This window comes from Pangasianodon hypophthalmus, chromosome 12 (genome assembly GCF_027358585.1).
Source record: "Pangasianodon hypophthalmus isolate fPanHyp1 chromosome 12, fPanHyp1.pri, whole genome shotgun sequence".
In the NCBI taxonomy this organism is placed as follows: domain Eukaryota; kingdom Metazoa; phylum Chordata; class Actinopteri; order Siluriformes; family Pangasiidae; genus Pangasianodon; species Pangasianodon hypophthalmus.
Window position 1 is genome coordinate 8,248,668 of NC_069721.1, and position 17,523 is coordinate 8,266,190.

The window sequence follows — 17,523 nt, forward strand, 5'->3', positions numbered from 1 at the left end:
TTATCATGTACTGATGGTAGATAAATCACCATCCCAGATATATCATCACCAATTTGTAGGCTTTAACTGAAGATGTGTATAACTGATAGAGCACAGCATCATTAATCTTCACGCAACTGAATGCTGCTGATAAAATTATCACGTTTCTTTTTCTGTTTTGTTTAGATTTGAGAAGGGAACTTTATTCACTTACTGTCACTTATGAAGGGAAAAATTAATGAGATATATACGTTTAAAAAAGTTCTTTAGGGGCTCTGATTATGTAGTGTAATATTTCATTGCACTAACGCTTCACTGCAAATGTAATTATTAATGAATTATAAGTAAGATATCCTCATCTCCTCTTTTCTTCCCCTTTCCTAGCATTTGTTTCATTTTTTCATTTCTCATCATTTTTCCCCGGCTATACTGAGCAAAATTTTTTTGTTGTACACAAATGAAATTGAACTTTTATTTTGTAATGCTGGTTGTTTTGGCGGGTCCGTCTGAAAAAGAAAAAAAATACCTAGCTGTTTGTTTCTAACTTCACATTAGCGATGTTAATGTTGTTAAGAAATTAGCCACAACGCTTCTACAACTGTGGTAAGGTTACTTTTGCGTGTCTTTAGCTGTACTTTTTGCTAAAAATGACAAATTATTAGCATCAACAGTATAGCATATAGCAACGCTATAGCATAGACCTGACTTAGTTTACTGTTGGTGTTTGGTAGCCATGAACCATTGCTGGGTTACGGTAAATTCCAAATGCATACGTAATAGAGATGTAGTGCACTAGATAGGACGTAGGCTCTATGCGCGTGTAGTGCACAGATGTAGGGAATAGGGAGCTGTTTAGATTCAGCCTTCGTTAACGTTCTAACTAGCTAGCTGGGCAACACTAGGACGATTAAATTAGCTCTGTAGGCTAGCTTGCTGATGTAAAAAATAGTCGTATATTAAATATATGATATGATATTTGAGTTTGGGTAGTTATTTTAACCTGTAGTTAAGGTTTACTGATGCTCAAATGTTGTATTGTTAATGTATTCATTCGACTATCTAGAGAGCTAGGAGTCCAGGAATAGTTTCTGCTAAAAGTAGGGGAATATTGTTTATTTGTGTGTCCCTCCAGGAAGGATAAAGTGAAGCCATGAGTGAGTTCAGGATCCACCACGATGTGAACGAGTTGCTCAGCCTCCTTCATGTCAGAGGAGGTGATGGGGCTGAGGTGTACATTGACTTACTGCAGAAGAATAGGACTCCTTATGTTACCACCACAGTCTCTGCACACAGTGCTAAGGTAGGCCCTGGGCTTACAGGTTTACATATGCATGATATGTTAGATAAGATAACATGTCTGTCTTTGATCCCTTCTTCTAGTTCAAAACTTAAAGAAAAAATGCATCCTGAACGACTTGACTTGTATATTCATTCATTCATTCTTCAGTAAGCTTTATCCTGGTCAGGGTCAGAGAGGATCCAGAGTCTATCCTGGGAACACTGGGGGTGAGCTGGGAATACACCCAGGATGGGTCTCCAGTCCATCTCAGTGCACCCTACACACACACACACACACACACACACACACACACACACACACACAATCACACTTATGGGCAATTTAGAGACGCCAGACCTCCTACAGGCGTGTTTTTAGGATGTGGGAGGAAACTGGAGAACCTGGAGGAAACCCACTCAGGGAGAACGTGTGAAACACAGCATATCTAGTAACCCGAGCTCAGGATCAGACCGCGGAGCCTGGAGCTGAGAGATGGCAGCTCTACCTACCGTGCCTTTTTTTAGTTTAAACTTCTTAGTCTAAATTTCTTCTTTCTACACATTGGTCTGTTTTCACTTCCTATGCTACCAACAATGACGTTTGCCTACCTCCTGAATAGTTTTGCAGTTATATTCAGTTCTTACTTCTTTTATTTCTGACTAAAGATGGCGATTCACTGTTAACGCCATCATGCTCATCATCGTAGATCACTAACTAGCTTAACTGAGCGCAACTGCGTCATATAGCTGCGTTACATTCTGAACTTTCGAGTCGAACGTTTGCCATAACGTCTCCACTACTTCTACACAGGATTTCTCAAACGTCAGTTGAGAAAAGAAGCTCTTTTGTTTTTAGGATCAGTGAAATCTGACCATTCGAGATTGTAAAAAAAAAAAAAAAAAAAAAAAGAAAAAAAAAAGTTATTGTTCCTATCAAACTCCGCTGTGACTGCGCTCGCAGTGTCGCCCTGTGACGTCAGCTTGGCACACAACCACTAACGTCTCGGAGGAATACTGAAAGCACAGCACCGACCAACAAATGAACACTACAGCAGCTGAAATCATCACAAATATTTCAATATGAACATATTCAGTGTGTTTCAGGGTGGGGTTTTACTTTAAGCCCCCGTGATGAACGTTTTATCTCTGCAGCACATAGTGGAACTACTAAACCGATGCGTTTTTACAGGTGAAGATTGCAGAGCACTCTAAAACACCCGAGGACTTTTTGAGGAAATATGAAGAGCTGAAGTCCAAAAATGCACGCAACTTGGATCCTCTGGTTTATCTTCTCTCAAAGCTCACTGAAGATAAGGAGGTATGTTTGAAGGCTGATCTAATGAATATTTTAATTGTTTTAGAGTAGATCGTGCTGCATGGGCAGTTGAGTGCATGAGTGCCATGCACACAGGTGCATTTTGTAGGTATACAATTACTAACCCATTTGTTGCTATATAGTTTTTACCCCTTCTCTTTTAACCCAGTAATGACACTGATAAGATGATACAAGTGTAAAAATGTCAGCACCATTGCTAGGGAGAGAACAGTCCACCAACCAATATTTCCATTCAGTAGCAGTCCTGGGGTTAGAAATGGACCATTGATGAAAGGATAAAGATGATTAACACAAACTTTACATGGACTAAATGAGTTATAATCACTAACTGCTCTGATAAAGTGGCCTACAACTGTATAACTTCTGTTGTTTTTCCCCAGACTCTGAAATTTCTGCAGCAAAATGCTAAGGAGAGATCAGAGATGTCAGCGAACGCGACATCAAGCAGCACGACATCCTTCAGTATTCCCCCAACCAGTAGCAAGATGTCAATGCAGGAGCTGGAGGAACTGCGCAAAAAACTCGGGAATGTCACAGCCAGCTCCAACGTTCCACAGGTGTTACCTTATTTATTTAACAAGTTGGAAAGTTTATTTCATAAATAAGAATGTGTTCATTTTTAATCACTGTAAAATCTGAAGTCATCACTTAGGCATGTGCCACTAATCAGGTACACAGTATACTGTGGTATTTAACACACAATATTACTACTGTGGAAAGTAATATATTCTCGGTGCTCTGATAGTTCATTCAGAAGGAGGTCGCCTAGGTAGGGAGCTTCAGAGTGCAGTGCTTGTGCTCCTCAGATAAACTCTAAAGATAGTATAAAGGTAGTTGTCTTTCAGGTTGTCTTATTTTGGACCACATGTATCCCTAATCTGAGAAGCCAATCCCCCAATTCACTTTATAAAAGTTCAGAAAAACTCAAAAGTGCCGTCACTCCAAACTCTTCCAGCTCAGGAGTTTTTGGCCTTTTTTGTAAAGCACCCTTATCTGAAGGCGGTGTGGTGTTTTTTTCTTCCAAATTATTGATGATGATAATAACGTTTTCTGATATTAATCTGGGCATTGGTGTTCATTAGTTTCCTTATACCATGGCCACTTGTCACCTTTCCCATGGCTGCAATGATACAGTTGTAGCTATGCTTAGGTCTCAGAGGTTGTTGTCTCGCTCCCTTCTTGGTGCTTTTAATTAAAACATTTCCATGCTCTATAAACTTTCAATAACTCCATTCTGTGTAAATCCATATTATTTCTTTTTCTTATTTTTGGGGAGTGTGTGTAATTTTAGGCCAGGCCTTAACTGTTAATTACGTTTGATTTACTGACCTTTTAATTAAATATTTAACCAGGTCTACACTATATGGTAACAACAAAAGGTGTTCAGTGGGGTTGAGGTCAGGGCTCTGTGCAGGACACTCGAGTTCTTCTACTCCAACTTTGGCAAACCATGACTTTATAAACCTTGCTTTGTCCAACTTTGTGGCAATAGTTTCGAGAAGGCCCACAAATATACATGTAATGATCAGGTGTCATGGCCATATAGTGTACATAAGTGGTACTCTGATATGAGGATATAAGAGACACCTGCCAGCCAATCAGAAATGATTATTTGCCACGGTCATGCTATGACATGATAATTCAATTCTGTTTTGTGCTTTTAAACAGCAGACATTCATTAGCTGTTTATAACTGTGATTATAAAGTCGTGCAGTTGAAGTGATATGATAATTGAATATTCATGTTTGCTTGTCTATGTTCAGTCTGCTGAGGTCACCCGCAAGCTGCTAAGAGACAGACACAACAAGAAGAACCCCACACAGCCTATTCCTGTCTTCCCAAACTGGGTGTATGACAGACCTGCTCTGATCGGAGATTTTATCACTAGCTCTGCACCAATGGGAGATCCAGTCGTGGCTATCGGTAAGTATCGTGATCTCTTAAAGGTTTCTGTGTAGATGGCTCCTTGAAGAATCCATGTTAGTTTTACAGCCAGGTTTACAAAGTCTGATTGTACAGATACTCAACACTAAGTGCATGATTTTCTGCATTTATTTTCTTGGAGACACTGTTATTTTTATTATTTCATTGTACATCAATGCACTAGCCAGAATACTTTTTCCCTCTGAGAAAGATTAGTGCAAGATCACCTAACCCTTAATTTTAACCTTTAGCGTTCAGTAGGACCGTAAGATCTAATTTTAGATTGTTTCAGCTTTTCTCAACAGCAGTGTGTAAGTCAGCAGAGGTGATGCAGACCTAATCTCCATTCATTATCTTTCGCTGGGCACAAATGAACACTGATGGCCACACTTCCAGTTATTGCGTAAACAGTATAAGCAGGACGGGCTGACTGTGCCTTAATCTTACTTCTGTCTATCAGCAAAAATGAGTCTGTTTACAATGAAATCAGATGTTATATTAAAATTTAAAGCGTTCTATTAACTGGAGAATTGCAAATGCAGCGACAACATTTAAACTGACGGTCTCCCTGAGATGAAACCATGTATGCCTGCCTCATAGATTCACTTTTAGGGAAGAGTCGAGCAACTGTTTTGACTGGGGGCAGAGCTCATTTCTGGGCCAGAGAAAATGTAATCAGAAGTAAAAATAAAGAAAATAGCAAGATTAAATTGCATGGTAGATGTGAATCACTTTAATTTATATGAATATTACAGGTCTAGGAATACTTTTGAACATTACAAACTGCACCTTTAAAAATAAATCTAAAATAGTTCTCTTTTCTTGGAATAGTCTGGGTATTTACAGTGTAGTTATTTTACTATTCATTTAATAGACATGTGACTTACAAAAGTGGCCGAATACAGTGTCTAGAATAAACAAAGGTCTCTCTCTCTGACTTTCACAAGCTTTAAACGTACAACCTTCCGGCCATTACTATTAGAGCCTTAACTGCAGAGCTATGATTGCAATGTTACTACTTTATAATATTAACACAGAAGTGCACGAGTTACATGGGAAATGTGCTGCCTATTTTTATGTGTTTCCAGGTACAATGCCGCTGACCGTGCAGGAGCAAGCTCTGGTTGAGGACCTGCTGTATGTGCTGATTGGTGTGGATGGGCGAGACATCACAGCACAGCCTGTACTCGGCAGACAGAGTCGCTCTTTTATAGTAGACCCTTCTCTGGACATGTCCATTAAGGAGCTTGTGAACCGGATATTACCAGTGGCATCCTGTTACTCCACTGTCACACGGTTAGTGAAATTAATTAATCTGATTCATGAAGCAGTTTGGGTTACAATTTCTCTTTCAAGGATTTTTGGAATTAGCTAAATCAGTATTTTCGTTTGAGGTCTTGAAAGTACACGCAGGTTCAAATTTGGTCTATACATATATATATATATATATATATATACACTATATTACCAAAAGTATTCGGTCACCCATCCAAATGATCAGAATCAGGTGTCCTAATCACTTGGCCTGGCCACAGGTGTATAAAATCAAGCACTTAGGCATGCAGACTGTTTTTACAAACATTTGTGAAAGAATGGGCCGCTCTCAGGAGCTCAGTGAATTCCAGCGTGGAACTGTCATAGGATGCCACCTGTGCAACAAATCCAGTCGTGAAATTTCCTAGCTCCTAAATATTCCACAGTCAACTGTCAGCTTTATCATAACAAAATGGAAGAGTTTGGGAACAACAGCAACTCAGCCACGAAGTGGTAGGCCACGTAAACTGACGGAGAGGGGTCAGCGGATGCTGAAGCGCATAGTGCAAAGAGGTCGTCGACTTTCTTCACAGTCACTTGCTACAGAGCTCCAAACTTCATGTGACCTTCAGATTAGCCCAAGTACAGTACGCAGAGAGCTTCATGGAATGGGTTTCCATGGCCGAGCAGCTGCATCCAAGCCACACATCACCAAGTGCAATGCAAAGCGTTGGATGCAGTGGTGTAAAGCACGCCGCCACTGGACTCTAGAGCAGTGGAGACGCGTTCTCTGGAGTGAGGAATCAAGCTTTTCCATCTGGCAATCTGATGGACGAGTCTGGGTTTGGAGGTTGCCAGGAGAACGGTACATTTCGGACTGCATTGTGCCGAGTGTGAAATTTGGTGGAGGAGGAATTATGGTGTGAGGTTGTTTTTCAGGAGTTGGGCTTGGCCCCTTAGTTCCAGTGAAAGGAACTTTGAATGCTTCAGGATACCAAAACATTTTGGACAATTCCATGCTCCCAACCTTGTGGGAACAGTTTGGAGCGGGCCCCTTCCTCTTCCAACATGACTGTGCACCAGTGCACAAAGCAAGGTCCATAAAGACATGGATGACAGAGTCTGGTGTGGATGAACTTGACTGGCCTGCACAGAGTCCTGACCTGAACCCGATAGAATACGTTTGGGATGAATTAGAGCGGAGACTGAGAGCCAGGCCTTCTCGTCCAACATCAGTGTGTGACCTCACCAATGTGCTTTTGGAAGAATGGTCAAAAATTCCTATAAACACACTCCTCAACCTTGTGGACAGCCTTCCCAGAAGAGTTAAAGCTGTAATAGCTGCAAAAGGTGGACCGACATCATATTGAACCCTATGGGTTAGGAATGGGATGGCACTTAAGTTCATATGTGAGTCAAGGCAGGTGACCGAATACTTTTGGTAATATAGTGTATATATATATATATATATATATATATATATATATATATATATATATATATATATATATATATATATATATATATATATATATATAATTTTTAAAACTCTTATTGTGACTATTATTTAAACTCTCTTAATCTGCATTGTGTCTGATTTGATGCTTTGGATGGCCCTTCAGCTTCACAGAGGAGAAGTGTTCCTTTGAGTATGGTCAGGTGAACCACGCGCTCACTGCGGCCATGAGGACACTGATGAAGGAGTATCTCATCCTGGTGACCCAGCTAGAGCATCTTCACAGGCAGGGCATGCTCTCCCTACAGAAGCTCTGGTTCTACATCCAGCCCACCATGCGCACTATCGAGGTTCTAGCCTCCATCGGTAAAGATGTTGTTGCATTGAGTCATTATAATGTAAAAGTTTTTCTGAAATCTGAACCTGACTCTCATACAATTGGCTAATATGTCTTTTGCGTTATCATTCATGTTGTTTTTAAACTTTAATAGAACTACTGTCCGGTGAAAATAATTATGGGATTGTCTTCTCTGAAAAAGCATTTAATGCTCCTTAAAGTGCAGTTGTTTAAATGCTGTCTTCTAAATGGGGTGGACTTTCTTAGCAGCACAAATGCTGTTGCACAGAAACACTGCCTGCTCAGCAAGGTTCCTCTCAAATGAAACGCAGAGGAGGTAGCAATATTTTAAAGTGCCTGTTATTACAATACTGTGCATGCCGAATATTGTAAAAACTTTTATTATTAGCACATGCCCAGGTCCAGCACATTTAGTAGTCATGTGGCTGAATGCCTAGATTAGTTCTGAAGCATGAAAGCCACGCCATAAGATTGGTTTGCATTAGACCATTGGTTTGCATAATACTTGACCATATAATGCTTGTCCGTATATTGATGTGTGTGATATATCCAGAGAGTCAGCTAAGAGCTACTTCTCTTGTCCTGTTTTTTTTTTTTTTTTTTTTTTCTGCAGCCAGTTCAGTGGACAAAGGAGACTGCATGGGTGGCTCAACGTTAAGTCTGCTTCATGATCGCACCTTCAACTACACTGGGGACAGCCAAGCCCAAGAGCTGTGCCTCTATCTCACTAAAGCAGCCAGTGTCCCGTACTTTGAGATGCTGGAGAAGTGGACCTACCGGGGAATCATCAAAGATCCATACGGGTACAGAAATTAAAAACAGCACTCAACTTGGATTGCTTTAGTTGTTTTTGATCCAGTATTGCTGATCTGACTGCATAACTCTTTCAGCTTCATTTGGATTACTTTAGGTTTATTGCTTTTCATTTCCTATATGAGGAATCTAATATCATAGACAGCTGAAGCAGTATTTGATTGTGTACTAAATCAGATATATTGTTTTGAAAGTGAGTTCATGGTTGAGGAACACGAGCTTCAGAAAGAGAAGATCCAGGAGGACTATAACGACAAATACTGGGATCAGAGATACACCATTGTGCAGCACAAAATCCCATCTTTCCTTCAAAAAATGGCAGATAAAATACTAAGTACAGGTGAGATGAATCACTGTTATGTTAAATTACACGAGATATAGCTGAGATGTTTTTGATCTGCTCATTATAAATATGGACTTCTTGTCATTTCTCTTCTCTCAGGGAAGTACCTGAACGTTGTGAGGGAGTGTGGGCGAGACGTGACCTGTCCAGATGCAAAGGAGGTTCTCTACACTTTAAAAGAGAGGGCATATGTGGAGCAAATTGAGAAAGCCTACAACTATGCCAGTAAGGTTCTCCTGGACTTTCTTATGGAGGAGAAGGAGCTGGTGTCTCGGCTCAGGTAAACGTCCCGGATGTTGATGAGCTTCATATAAAGTAATTATGTTTCGGTTTAGTCCAAACAGCAGATGGTTATACTGTGACCATGCTCCAGACCATGCTGCCAAAAATTATGTCTGTATAAAAGTATGAACGTGCAGCCCTATGTACTGTTATGATGTGCAAATTTACTAAATCAACAATCCTGTATGTATGTCTTTAGATCCATCAAGCACTACTTTCTGATGGACAAGGGAGACTTCTTTGTGCACTTCATGGACCTCACTGAAGAGGAGCTGAAGAAACCTGTTGATGACATCATCCCTTCTCGCTTAGAGGCACTGCTGGAGCTGGCTCTGAGAACAAGCACAGCCAACACAGACCCCTTCAAAGATGATCTGAAGGTCTATTTTTTAAGGATATTTATCACTGCCTAAAGCTCTGCCTAAACCCAATTTAAGTAATTTAATATTCCTCACAATAGCATTAACTATTAGGCATCAATATGACTGCAGGGCTTTTATATACCATGGAAACAGTGTGTGAAATTCACAAACTGTCAGGTTAATGGGCCATTTTCGTACCTGTACGGAGTAATAATAGTTTAAAATGCTCATGTGGTTCCTGTTGTTTTCCAGATTGACCTGATGCCCCATGATGTCATTACTCAGCTGCTGCGCGTCTTGGCCATAGAGACTAAGCAGGAAAAAGCTATCATCAACGCCGACCCCACCGAGGTGGCCCTCAGTGGCCTCGAGGCTTTCTCTTTCGACTACATTGTTAAATGGCCGCTGTCACTTATAATCAACCGGTAAACAGCTTTACGTATGACGTGTGATGTGCAGTCTTGTGGTATTCGGTATGATTTTGAGCAGAGAGAGTCAACATTGTATTTATTCTTGCAGGAAAGCACTGACAAGATATCAGATGCTGTTCAGACACATGTTTTATTGCAAGCATGTCGAGAGGCTGCTCTGCAATGTTTGGATCAGCAACAAGTCGGCCAAGCAGTACTCCCTACACTCTGCTAAATGGTGAGATTAAAAATTTGCTGACTCTGTTTTTCTATTACAAGCATCAAGACTGGAAAACGTTGTTGTGTTGGACAGCAGAAGTGTAAAGGCTGAGTACTGGGTACATTTAGCACTTTTTTTTTTTTTTTTTTTTTTTTTTTATTAAATGACAATGATGTCGAATTGCAGTGCAGAGGCCAGGCATTAACTCAGCAGTGCAGCTTATTTGCCCACAATGAATACTGTATTTGATAAAAAGGGAAAAGTAGAAAGGACGTGCATTCCTAATACACAATAAATACACAATAAATTTAGAGTTTTTTAGATGTCTATTAGCGTTTAAACATTGTGTGTCAACTGAATGTCTTTTTCTCTCTTCTGTCGCTAGGTTTGCTGGTGCATTTGCTCTCAGGCAGCGCATGCTAAACTTTGTACAGAACATCCAGTACTACATGATGTTTGAGGTCATGGAGCCGACATGGCACATCATGGAGAACAACCTGAAATCGGTGAAAGAGGACATTTTATTCAGTTTCTTTGTTTAGAAGAACCCCATGAACATTTACTGACTTTCTCCAACCTAGAGGCAAAAGGTATTCATCTTCATTTCTTTGTCTTTGCAGGCGTCCAATATTGACGATGTTCTTTGCCATCACACCAGTTTCTTGGATAACTGTCTGAAAGACTGCATGCTGACCAACCCTGAACTGCTGAGGATTTTTTCCAAGCTCATGTCTGTGTGCGTCATGTACACCAACTGCATGCAGGTGTGTAGTGACAGTTTCAGGATGAATTGGTCAGGATTGTTAAGCTGTCGTAATAGTTTAATACTGGAGTCTGTGCTGTTAAGTTTCTTTTTTTATGATCGTGGCACTCATATTTGAGTTTTGTGTAGCTGTACTTTCTGGGTATACTAACCTATGGTAGCGTTCTTGGTTCACTAAATACCTGTTAAACTGGAGATTTACCTTGAGAGGTACTGTCATTTAAGTGAGGAACAATACACCATTGAGTTTACATTAAGGTTTCCTCAACTAACCATAAACATTAATAGATCATAAGTAATTTTAAAGTAACAAAATAAGTTCATTAAATACACATAAACTGACTAATATTTAGTCATTCCATGACTAAAAATAAGTCTACATAAATTACCACAATTAAATTACAGCATAATAATAATAATTAAATAAATAATAATTTCAAGAACCTCGGCTTCAGTTCTGAATTTTGGCACTTAACAACCAGAAACACGTTTATTAAGATGTTTCTCATGTTGGTCATTTCAATTTTCTTACTGGTAGTGTGAACATTGTTTTATTCGGATATTGATTATTTGGCTAATTTGGTTTATTCTTTAAAAAAAAAAAAAAAATGAATTTATAAAGAGTTAGCTACTTTGTTAATGTTATTGTGTATTAACGCTAAAGTTGATGGTTTATTCATGTTAACTAATATGTTAATAATATGTTAATAATGTAATTTAAAGGAACCTTAATGTAAAGAGTTACCATTTAAGTGTTTACCAGCAAGAAACAGGATTTTACTCGGGTACGGATCAATGTCCGTTGTTTTTACAAATTTCAGAGTAAATTACTTTCTGTATTTCGCCGAACAGAGAGCTCCCTCACTAATAGTCATGTTTGAATCGACCTCAAGGTAACGTAATTTGGTACTTGGTAAGAGACACGGTCGAGTGCAGTTTGCGTCCTTTGTGATGTCTAACCCCAGGCTTAAGAGCAATCATTTTGTTCTAGCGATTCATGCAGAGCATGAGGATGGACAGTGAGATAAACCGATTAACTCTGGAACATGGCACCATGGAGGGTCCTCCAACACAGAGCGAACGCACTGAGGAGGCTGAGAAGAAAAGACTGGCCTCCAAGGTAATAGACTTTTAATGCTGTGTGCAGTGTTGTCTACAGGGTTTATATCACTTCATTAGCTTAAATGTTGTATTTTTTTTTAACATACATAGCACTGTTTAAGACAAAATGTTTCTTTCTGTCCATTTGCAGTTTTTAGCTGAGCATGTTGATTCCCTGCAGTCAGACTCAGGCTTTGAAGGCACCATCAGTAAGTTTGACAGTAACTTCAGCACACTGTTATTGGACCTATTGGACAAGCTGAGCATTTACAGCACCAATGACTGTGAGCACAGCATGATCAACATCATCTACAGGTGAGTGAGCCCTTAAGGGATAAAGTGTATTTGCGGTGGCCTGGGAAGACTCGTGGAATGTCGAAACTAGTGGTTGAGATGAATGGAAAAGAGAAACATAGTTCAGGAAAGCCTGTAGTTGTAAGAACTATATGTAATATAAAATGTCAAAATTGGACCATGTGAAGGGTTTTCCCACGCCACCACACATATACAGTTCTAACAAGCATAATCTACTTAACTCTCTTGCAATAGGTGAGTGTTTTTTTGCTTTTTGGCAGGCTTGACTTTAACGGGTTCTACACTGAGCGTCTGGAGCGAATGGCGATTGAGCGGGGTCAGAAGGCTGCCACGTAACACTCTCCTACACAAGAACCTTCATAAAGTACACATCAGGCAGCAATAAGGGGCCTAATGGCATGTTCTGCTCCTTACAATTATGTTTAAAATGAACACGCTGTACCCATCACATTACCTAAAAGTCTATTCAGAAGAGTTTTACCGTACATTTAAATAACAGCTCGGCCATGGCTGAGTAGTTCGATGTGTCTTTATTCTTCCACAGGACATGTAGCAGTGTTGTGTTGTAATATAAGCAATTCTTTAAGAAATATTGCATTCTAACAAAATGAGCAGTGTTTGTGATGTTTGTTTTTCATTACTGATTCGTTTCTTTTAACGCTCAACCCAATAAACACCAGTGTTATTGTTGTAAAGTTCAGAAACTTTAAAGTAATCATACACTTATGGAGTAGCCAGTGGCAACACACTTTGCACACTTGCTAATGCCCCAGAGAATTATTGCTAGAAGTATTGCTTTTGACCCTAGGATTTTTGTCAGCATAGTTATCAAAGTTAGTGCAGATTGTTTCAGCAAAATTACATTAAGTATAACAGTAATGTGCAGAAAATATGGCTCACAATAGTAAGACCAGACCTGTGATGTATAATAGGTTTACAGCATAAAAACACAGTAATTCCTTACCTGATGCTCAAACTGAGTAATACCTAGAGTTAAAATAAGGCACAATAAAAATCAGAATGAAATTAATACAACAGCACAATACAATTACAAAACAATACAGTGAAGTGCAAAGATGCAGTGAACAATATGGCATATAAATGCTGTCAGAAAAAGTGTAATGCAAATGATGTGATGTACACTGTATAGCCAAAAGTTGTGGACACCTAACCATCACATTCTTATGTGTTTTTTGAACATCCCATTCCAGATTTAGTCCCCCTTTGCTGTTATAATATCCTCCACTCTTCTGGGAAGGCTTTCCACTAGATTTTGGAGTGTGGCTGTGGGGATTTGTGCTCATTCAGCCACAAGAGCATTAGTGAGGTCAGGTGAGGAGGCCTGGGGTGCAGTCAGTATTTCAGTTCATCGCAAAGGTGTTCAGTGGGGTTGAGGTCATGGCTCTGTGCAGGATACTTGAGTTCTTCCATACAAACTTTGACAAACGCAAACCATGTCTTCATGGAGCTCACTTTGTGCACAGGGACATTGTCGTGCTGGAAAATGATTAGTTCCAGTATAGGGAAATTGTAATGCTACAGCATACAAAGACATCCTATAAAATTGTCTACTTCCAACTTTATGGCAGCAGTTTGGGGAAGAAGCACATATGTGTGTGATGGTCAGGTGTCTACATACTTTCAGCCGTATAGTGTATTAATGCAATAGACAGCTGACAAGTGCTCAATAGCATGGAGAATGTGAATGAGAAGAAATTGAAAAATTTAGATTTGTGTGAAAAATAAACCCTCAGCTTGGACAAATCTCCATGACTTTATGCACTGCCTGTGGTTAAATAATAATAGGATTCAGGAAAGAAAAAAAGAAACCAGGAAGAGAGAATATTCAAAGCAAGTTAGTATTGATGTTATGTAAATAACAGCTCTGGGTGGTGTAAAATATCCTTAATAATTGTATCTTGCTTTCCCTTACTTGCCCTTTGAAAGGCAAAAATGTATTGTATTACGCATATAACTTATTTTATTTTAAAATGACCTTTACCTGTAAAAGACTGTTCAATAAAGCTGTTTGTATTGACATTGAGCACACTGCTTGTGAGTGAATGTTCCTCATGTTCACCACTAGAGGGCGACAGAGAGCCGCGTCTTTGTTCACTGACTACATCTTCGTTTTAAATGTGATGCTCATGGATGTTTTGTTCACCTCCTTCTGGTTTAACCTTATTGTTAGACATGTTCAGCTCATATACAGAAAATAACGATGTGTTCTTAGCATTCCCTGATCAGGTTTCCTCCTCAGGGTCATGATTAGAGCAGGTAGGTGTAGTGCTGATGTGGTGTAAATCCACACCCTCCTCCCAGTGTCCTGCCCTGCAGCTCATTTGCTTTAACTTCACTGAGGAAACAAAACTGAGGACTATAGCCAAAACACTCAGGCATGATGACAGGATAATAAAAAAAAACACCTTTAAAAATCTTTCTGGACTCTTTTTCGGCGTGCATCAGTCATGTTGCGTGTTGTGGTTGAGTCTGCTTCGGGTCTTCCTAAAAAGAAGCTGGGCAGTCCGGACCCCATCGCATCTGTGGTGTTTAAAGGTAAATACTGAGGCAGACTCACAGACCAGAGAGTATGACATCTGGGAAATGCTAAAGACTAATATATAATATATAATATAATATATCTGCAGGATAAAAGCTGTTTGAACTTGAAGATGTGTCTGATACTTTTGGAAACATGAAGTTTATATAGTCTGCTGCTGAATATAATAAAATGCACCCAGCTAAAAGAGCAGTGTTCATAACTCTTACAGGGCTAAATTTACTTGCAGTATTAAACCAACTCCTAAAAGGTTACATCTACAGGGTTAAATTAACTCTTTGTCTGCTTAAAGAACACTTACAGGACTAAACTTTAGCTTACAGTTGAATTAATAATTAGGTGTTTAATGAATATCTAGGCTATTAACTGTTAGTGTTGAATTAACGCTTTAACTGCTTAAAGAACACCTACAGGGCTAAATGAAGTTTTGTTGAATTAACTCTAACGTCTTAACAAACACCTACAGTTAAATTAACTTTTAGTATTGAATTAACTCTTTAATGTCTTAACAAACACCTACAGTTAAATTAACTTTTAGTATTGAATTAACTCTTTTAACTTCTTAAAGAACACCTACAGGGCTAAATGAAGTTTTGTTGAATTAACTCTAACGTCTTAACAAACACCTACAGTTAAATTAACTTTTAGTATTGAATTAACTCTTTTAACTTCTTAAAGAACACCTACAGGGTTAAATGAAGTTTGTGTTGAATTAACTCTAACGTCTTAACAAACACCTACAGTTAAATTAACTTTTAGTATTGAATTAACTCTTTAATGTCTTAACAAACACCTACAGTTAAATTAACTTTTAGTATTGAATTAACTCTTTAACTTCTTAAAGAACACCCACAGAGTTAAATTAAGTTTTAGTATTGAATTAACTTTTTAAGTGCTTAAAGAATACCTACAGAGTTAAATGAAATTTCAATACTGAATTAACTCTTTAATGCCTTAAAGACCACTTACAGAGTTAAATTAACCTTCAGTATTGAATTAACTCTTTAACTGGTTAAAGAACACCTACAGGGTTCAATTAACTTTTAGTACTGAACAAACTCCTAAAGGATTATAGTGTTAACTCCTTATCTGTTTAAAGAACTAAATTAACCTTTAGTATTGAATTAACTATTTAATTAGCTCTTAGATTTAGTTAATGAACGTCTACATGGCTAAATGAACTTTTAGTATTGAATTAACTCTTTAACACCTATAGGATGAAACATACTCTTAGTGTTAAATAAATTCTTGAAGTGTTTAATGAATAATTACAGGGCTAAATGAGTTCTTAGACTTTAATTAATTATTTAAGTGTTTAATGAATACTTGTAGGGTTAAATTAGCTTTCAGTGATGAACCAATTTGGTAGGTGTTTAAAGAACACCTACAGGGTTAAGTTACCTTTGGATGTGATTCATAGACGCCCAGTGTGTAAAGTCCTGAGTGCTTCATACCTACAGTGTTAAATTAACTCTTACAGTGTTGGTTAATACTTGTGTTGAATTAATTAATAACTTGTGTTGAGCCAAATTAAAATCTCCCAATGTGATTCATAGACACCCACAGTACTGAATAAAGCCCTGCATGTTTAATACCTGGAGTGTTATATTAACTCTTGCAGTGTTGATTAACGCTTGTGTCGAAATAACTCTTACAGTGTTCAGCAGTATGTACATAGCAGTGTGTAAACACTACAGGTGTTGAATCAGCACTGGGTTTTAGCTGTGTAATGCCACTGTGTCACAACATGCCTTTCTTATGCACACCTCTGTAAAAAAGTGTAACACACAGATTTAGTTATAGACTATAACATCAACATCTACAACAAGTGAAAACAATTATATATTATATACACATATGATGTCCATCATCTTCTTCTTCCTCATCATCATCATCCTCATCACACAAATCTAGTGAACATTCTTACACACTGCTACATTTGCATTGCAAGTCTCATCTTGTGAGTCACAGTGTTGCGTATCTTGGGAATAGAGGTGCAGTAGTATGAAAACCGTCCAACAGAAAAATCACAGTTTTCGTTGTATCATTGTTATAGGATTTAGTCAAGGAGACTGCTAGACTAATGTTAATACAGACTTGAGAATTACAAACAGTTTATCAAAACAATGTAGAAATATTGTTCCTAGTTGTGAAGGAGTATGCAAATGTGTGTGTGCGTGGTGCCCTACGATGGACTGTGTAGTCCTGTGTAGTCCAGTCTTGTGTAGGTGTGTGTAGTCTTTAATTAGATCTGTGTAGTCTCAGGCAGTTCTGTGTTGTTTTATGTATCACCATGGTCCTGGAGGAACGTTGTTTCGTTTCACTGTGTACTGTACCAGCTGTATATGGTTGAAATGACAATAAAGCCACTTGACTTGACTTGACTTGACTTGACTGGCGTCCCATCTAGGATGTATTCCCGCCTCACAGCCAGTGTTTCCAGGATAGGCTCCGGATCCACCAGCACCCTGACCAGGATAAAGAGTCTATTAAGAAATAAAGAGATAAATGAATGAATAAAATTAATAGACTCATAAATGCCATCAGACCCCCACCATTTTGAGTCACGTTATCTGGTTTTGTCCAACACAAACTCCTTTTTGTTGGTCAATGTCCAGTACTTATTGCTTCTAGTTAAGCCTTAGAGCCCTGTCCATGTCCCAGTGTGGTCATCTTTAGTCTGTCTGCCCACCAATGTCCTGCTTGCATCCTCTTGTTCTGATGCCGTGGCTTTTTATTGTTGGCTAGGAGTCCTATACGCCCTCACTGG

The 17,523-nt window shown here is 38.8% G+C and overlaps 2 protein-coding genes across 3 annotated transcripts in view; both read left to right on the forward strand.

Annotated features, from left to right (window-relative positions):
- The first annotated feature begins 429 nt into the window (after positions 1-429).
- On the forward strand, positions 430-12,888 carry tubgcp2 (tubulin, gamma complex associated protein 2). 2 transcript variants are annotated; one of them, XM_026915893.3, is made up of 18 exons: positions 430-582; positions 1,112-1,279; positions 2,447-2,575; positions 2,974-3,150; positions 4,357-4,516; positions 5,605-5,812; positions 7,393-7,592; positions 8,198-8,387; positions 8,592-8,737; positions 8,840-9,020; positions 9,222-9,402; positions 9,637-9,809; positions 9,904-10,032; positions 10,400-10,520; positions 10,635-10,778; positions 11,769-11,897; positions 12,030-12,193; positions 12,454-12,888. In XM_026915893.3, exons 2-18 carry the CDS (start codon positions 1,130-1,132, stop codon positions 12,527-12,529), a joined length of 2,658 nt encoding a protein of 885 aa, XP_026771694.2. In that variant the 5' UTR covers positions 430-582; positions 1,112-1,129; the 3' UTR covers positions 12,530-12,888. The 2 variants fall into 2 exon arrangements, with proteins under 2 accessions (XP_026771694.2, XP_034165509.2); XM_034309618.2 differs by lacking the exon at positions 430-582 and adding an exon at positions 595-733.
- Positions 12,889-14,351: 1,463 nt separating this feature from the next.
- Positions 14,352-17,523, forward strand: part of myof (myoferlin) — a 32,345-nt gene continuing 29,173 nt past the window's right edge. Inside the window, exon 1 of the mRNA XM_026915138.3 lies at positions 14,352-14,749. Coding sequence (XP_026770939.3) covers positions 14,662-14,749 — 88 coding nt within the window. The 5' untranslated portion in view covers positions 14,352-14,661. The remainder of the gene's footprint in view (positions 14,750-17,523) is intronic.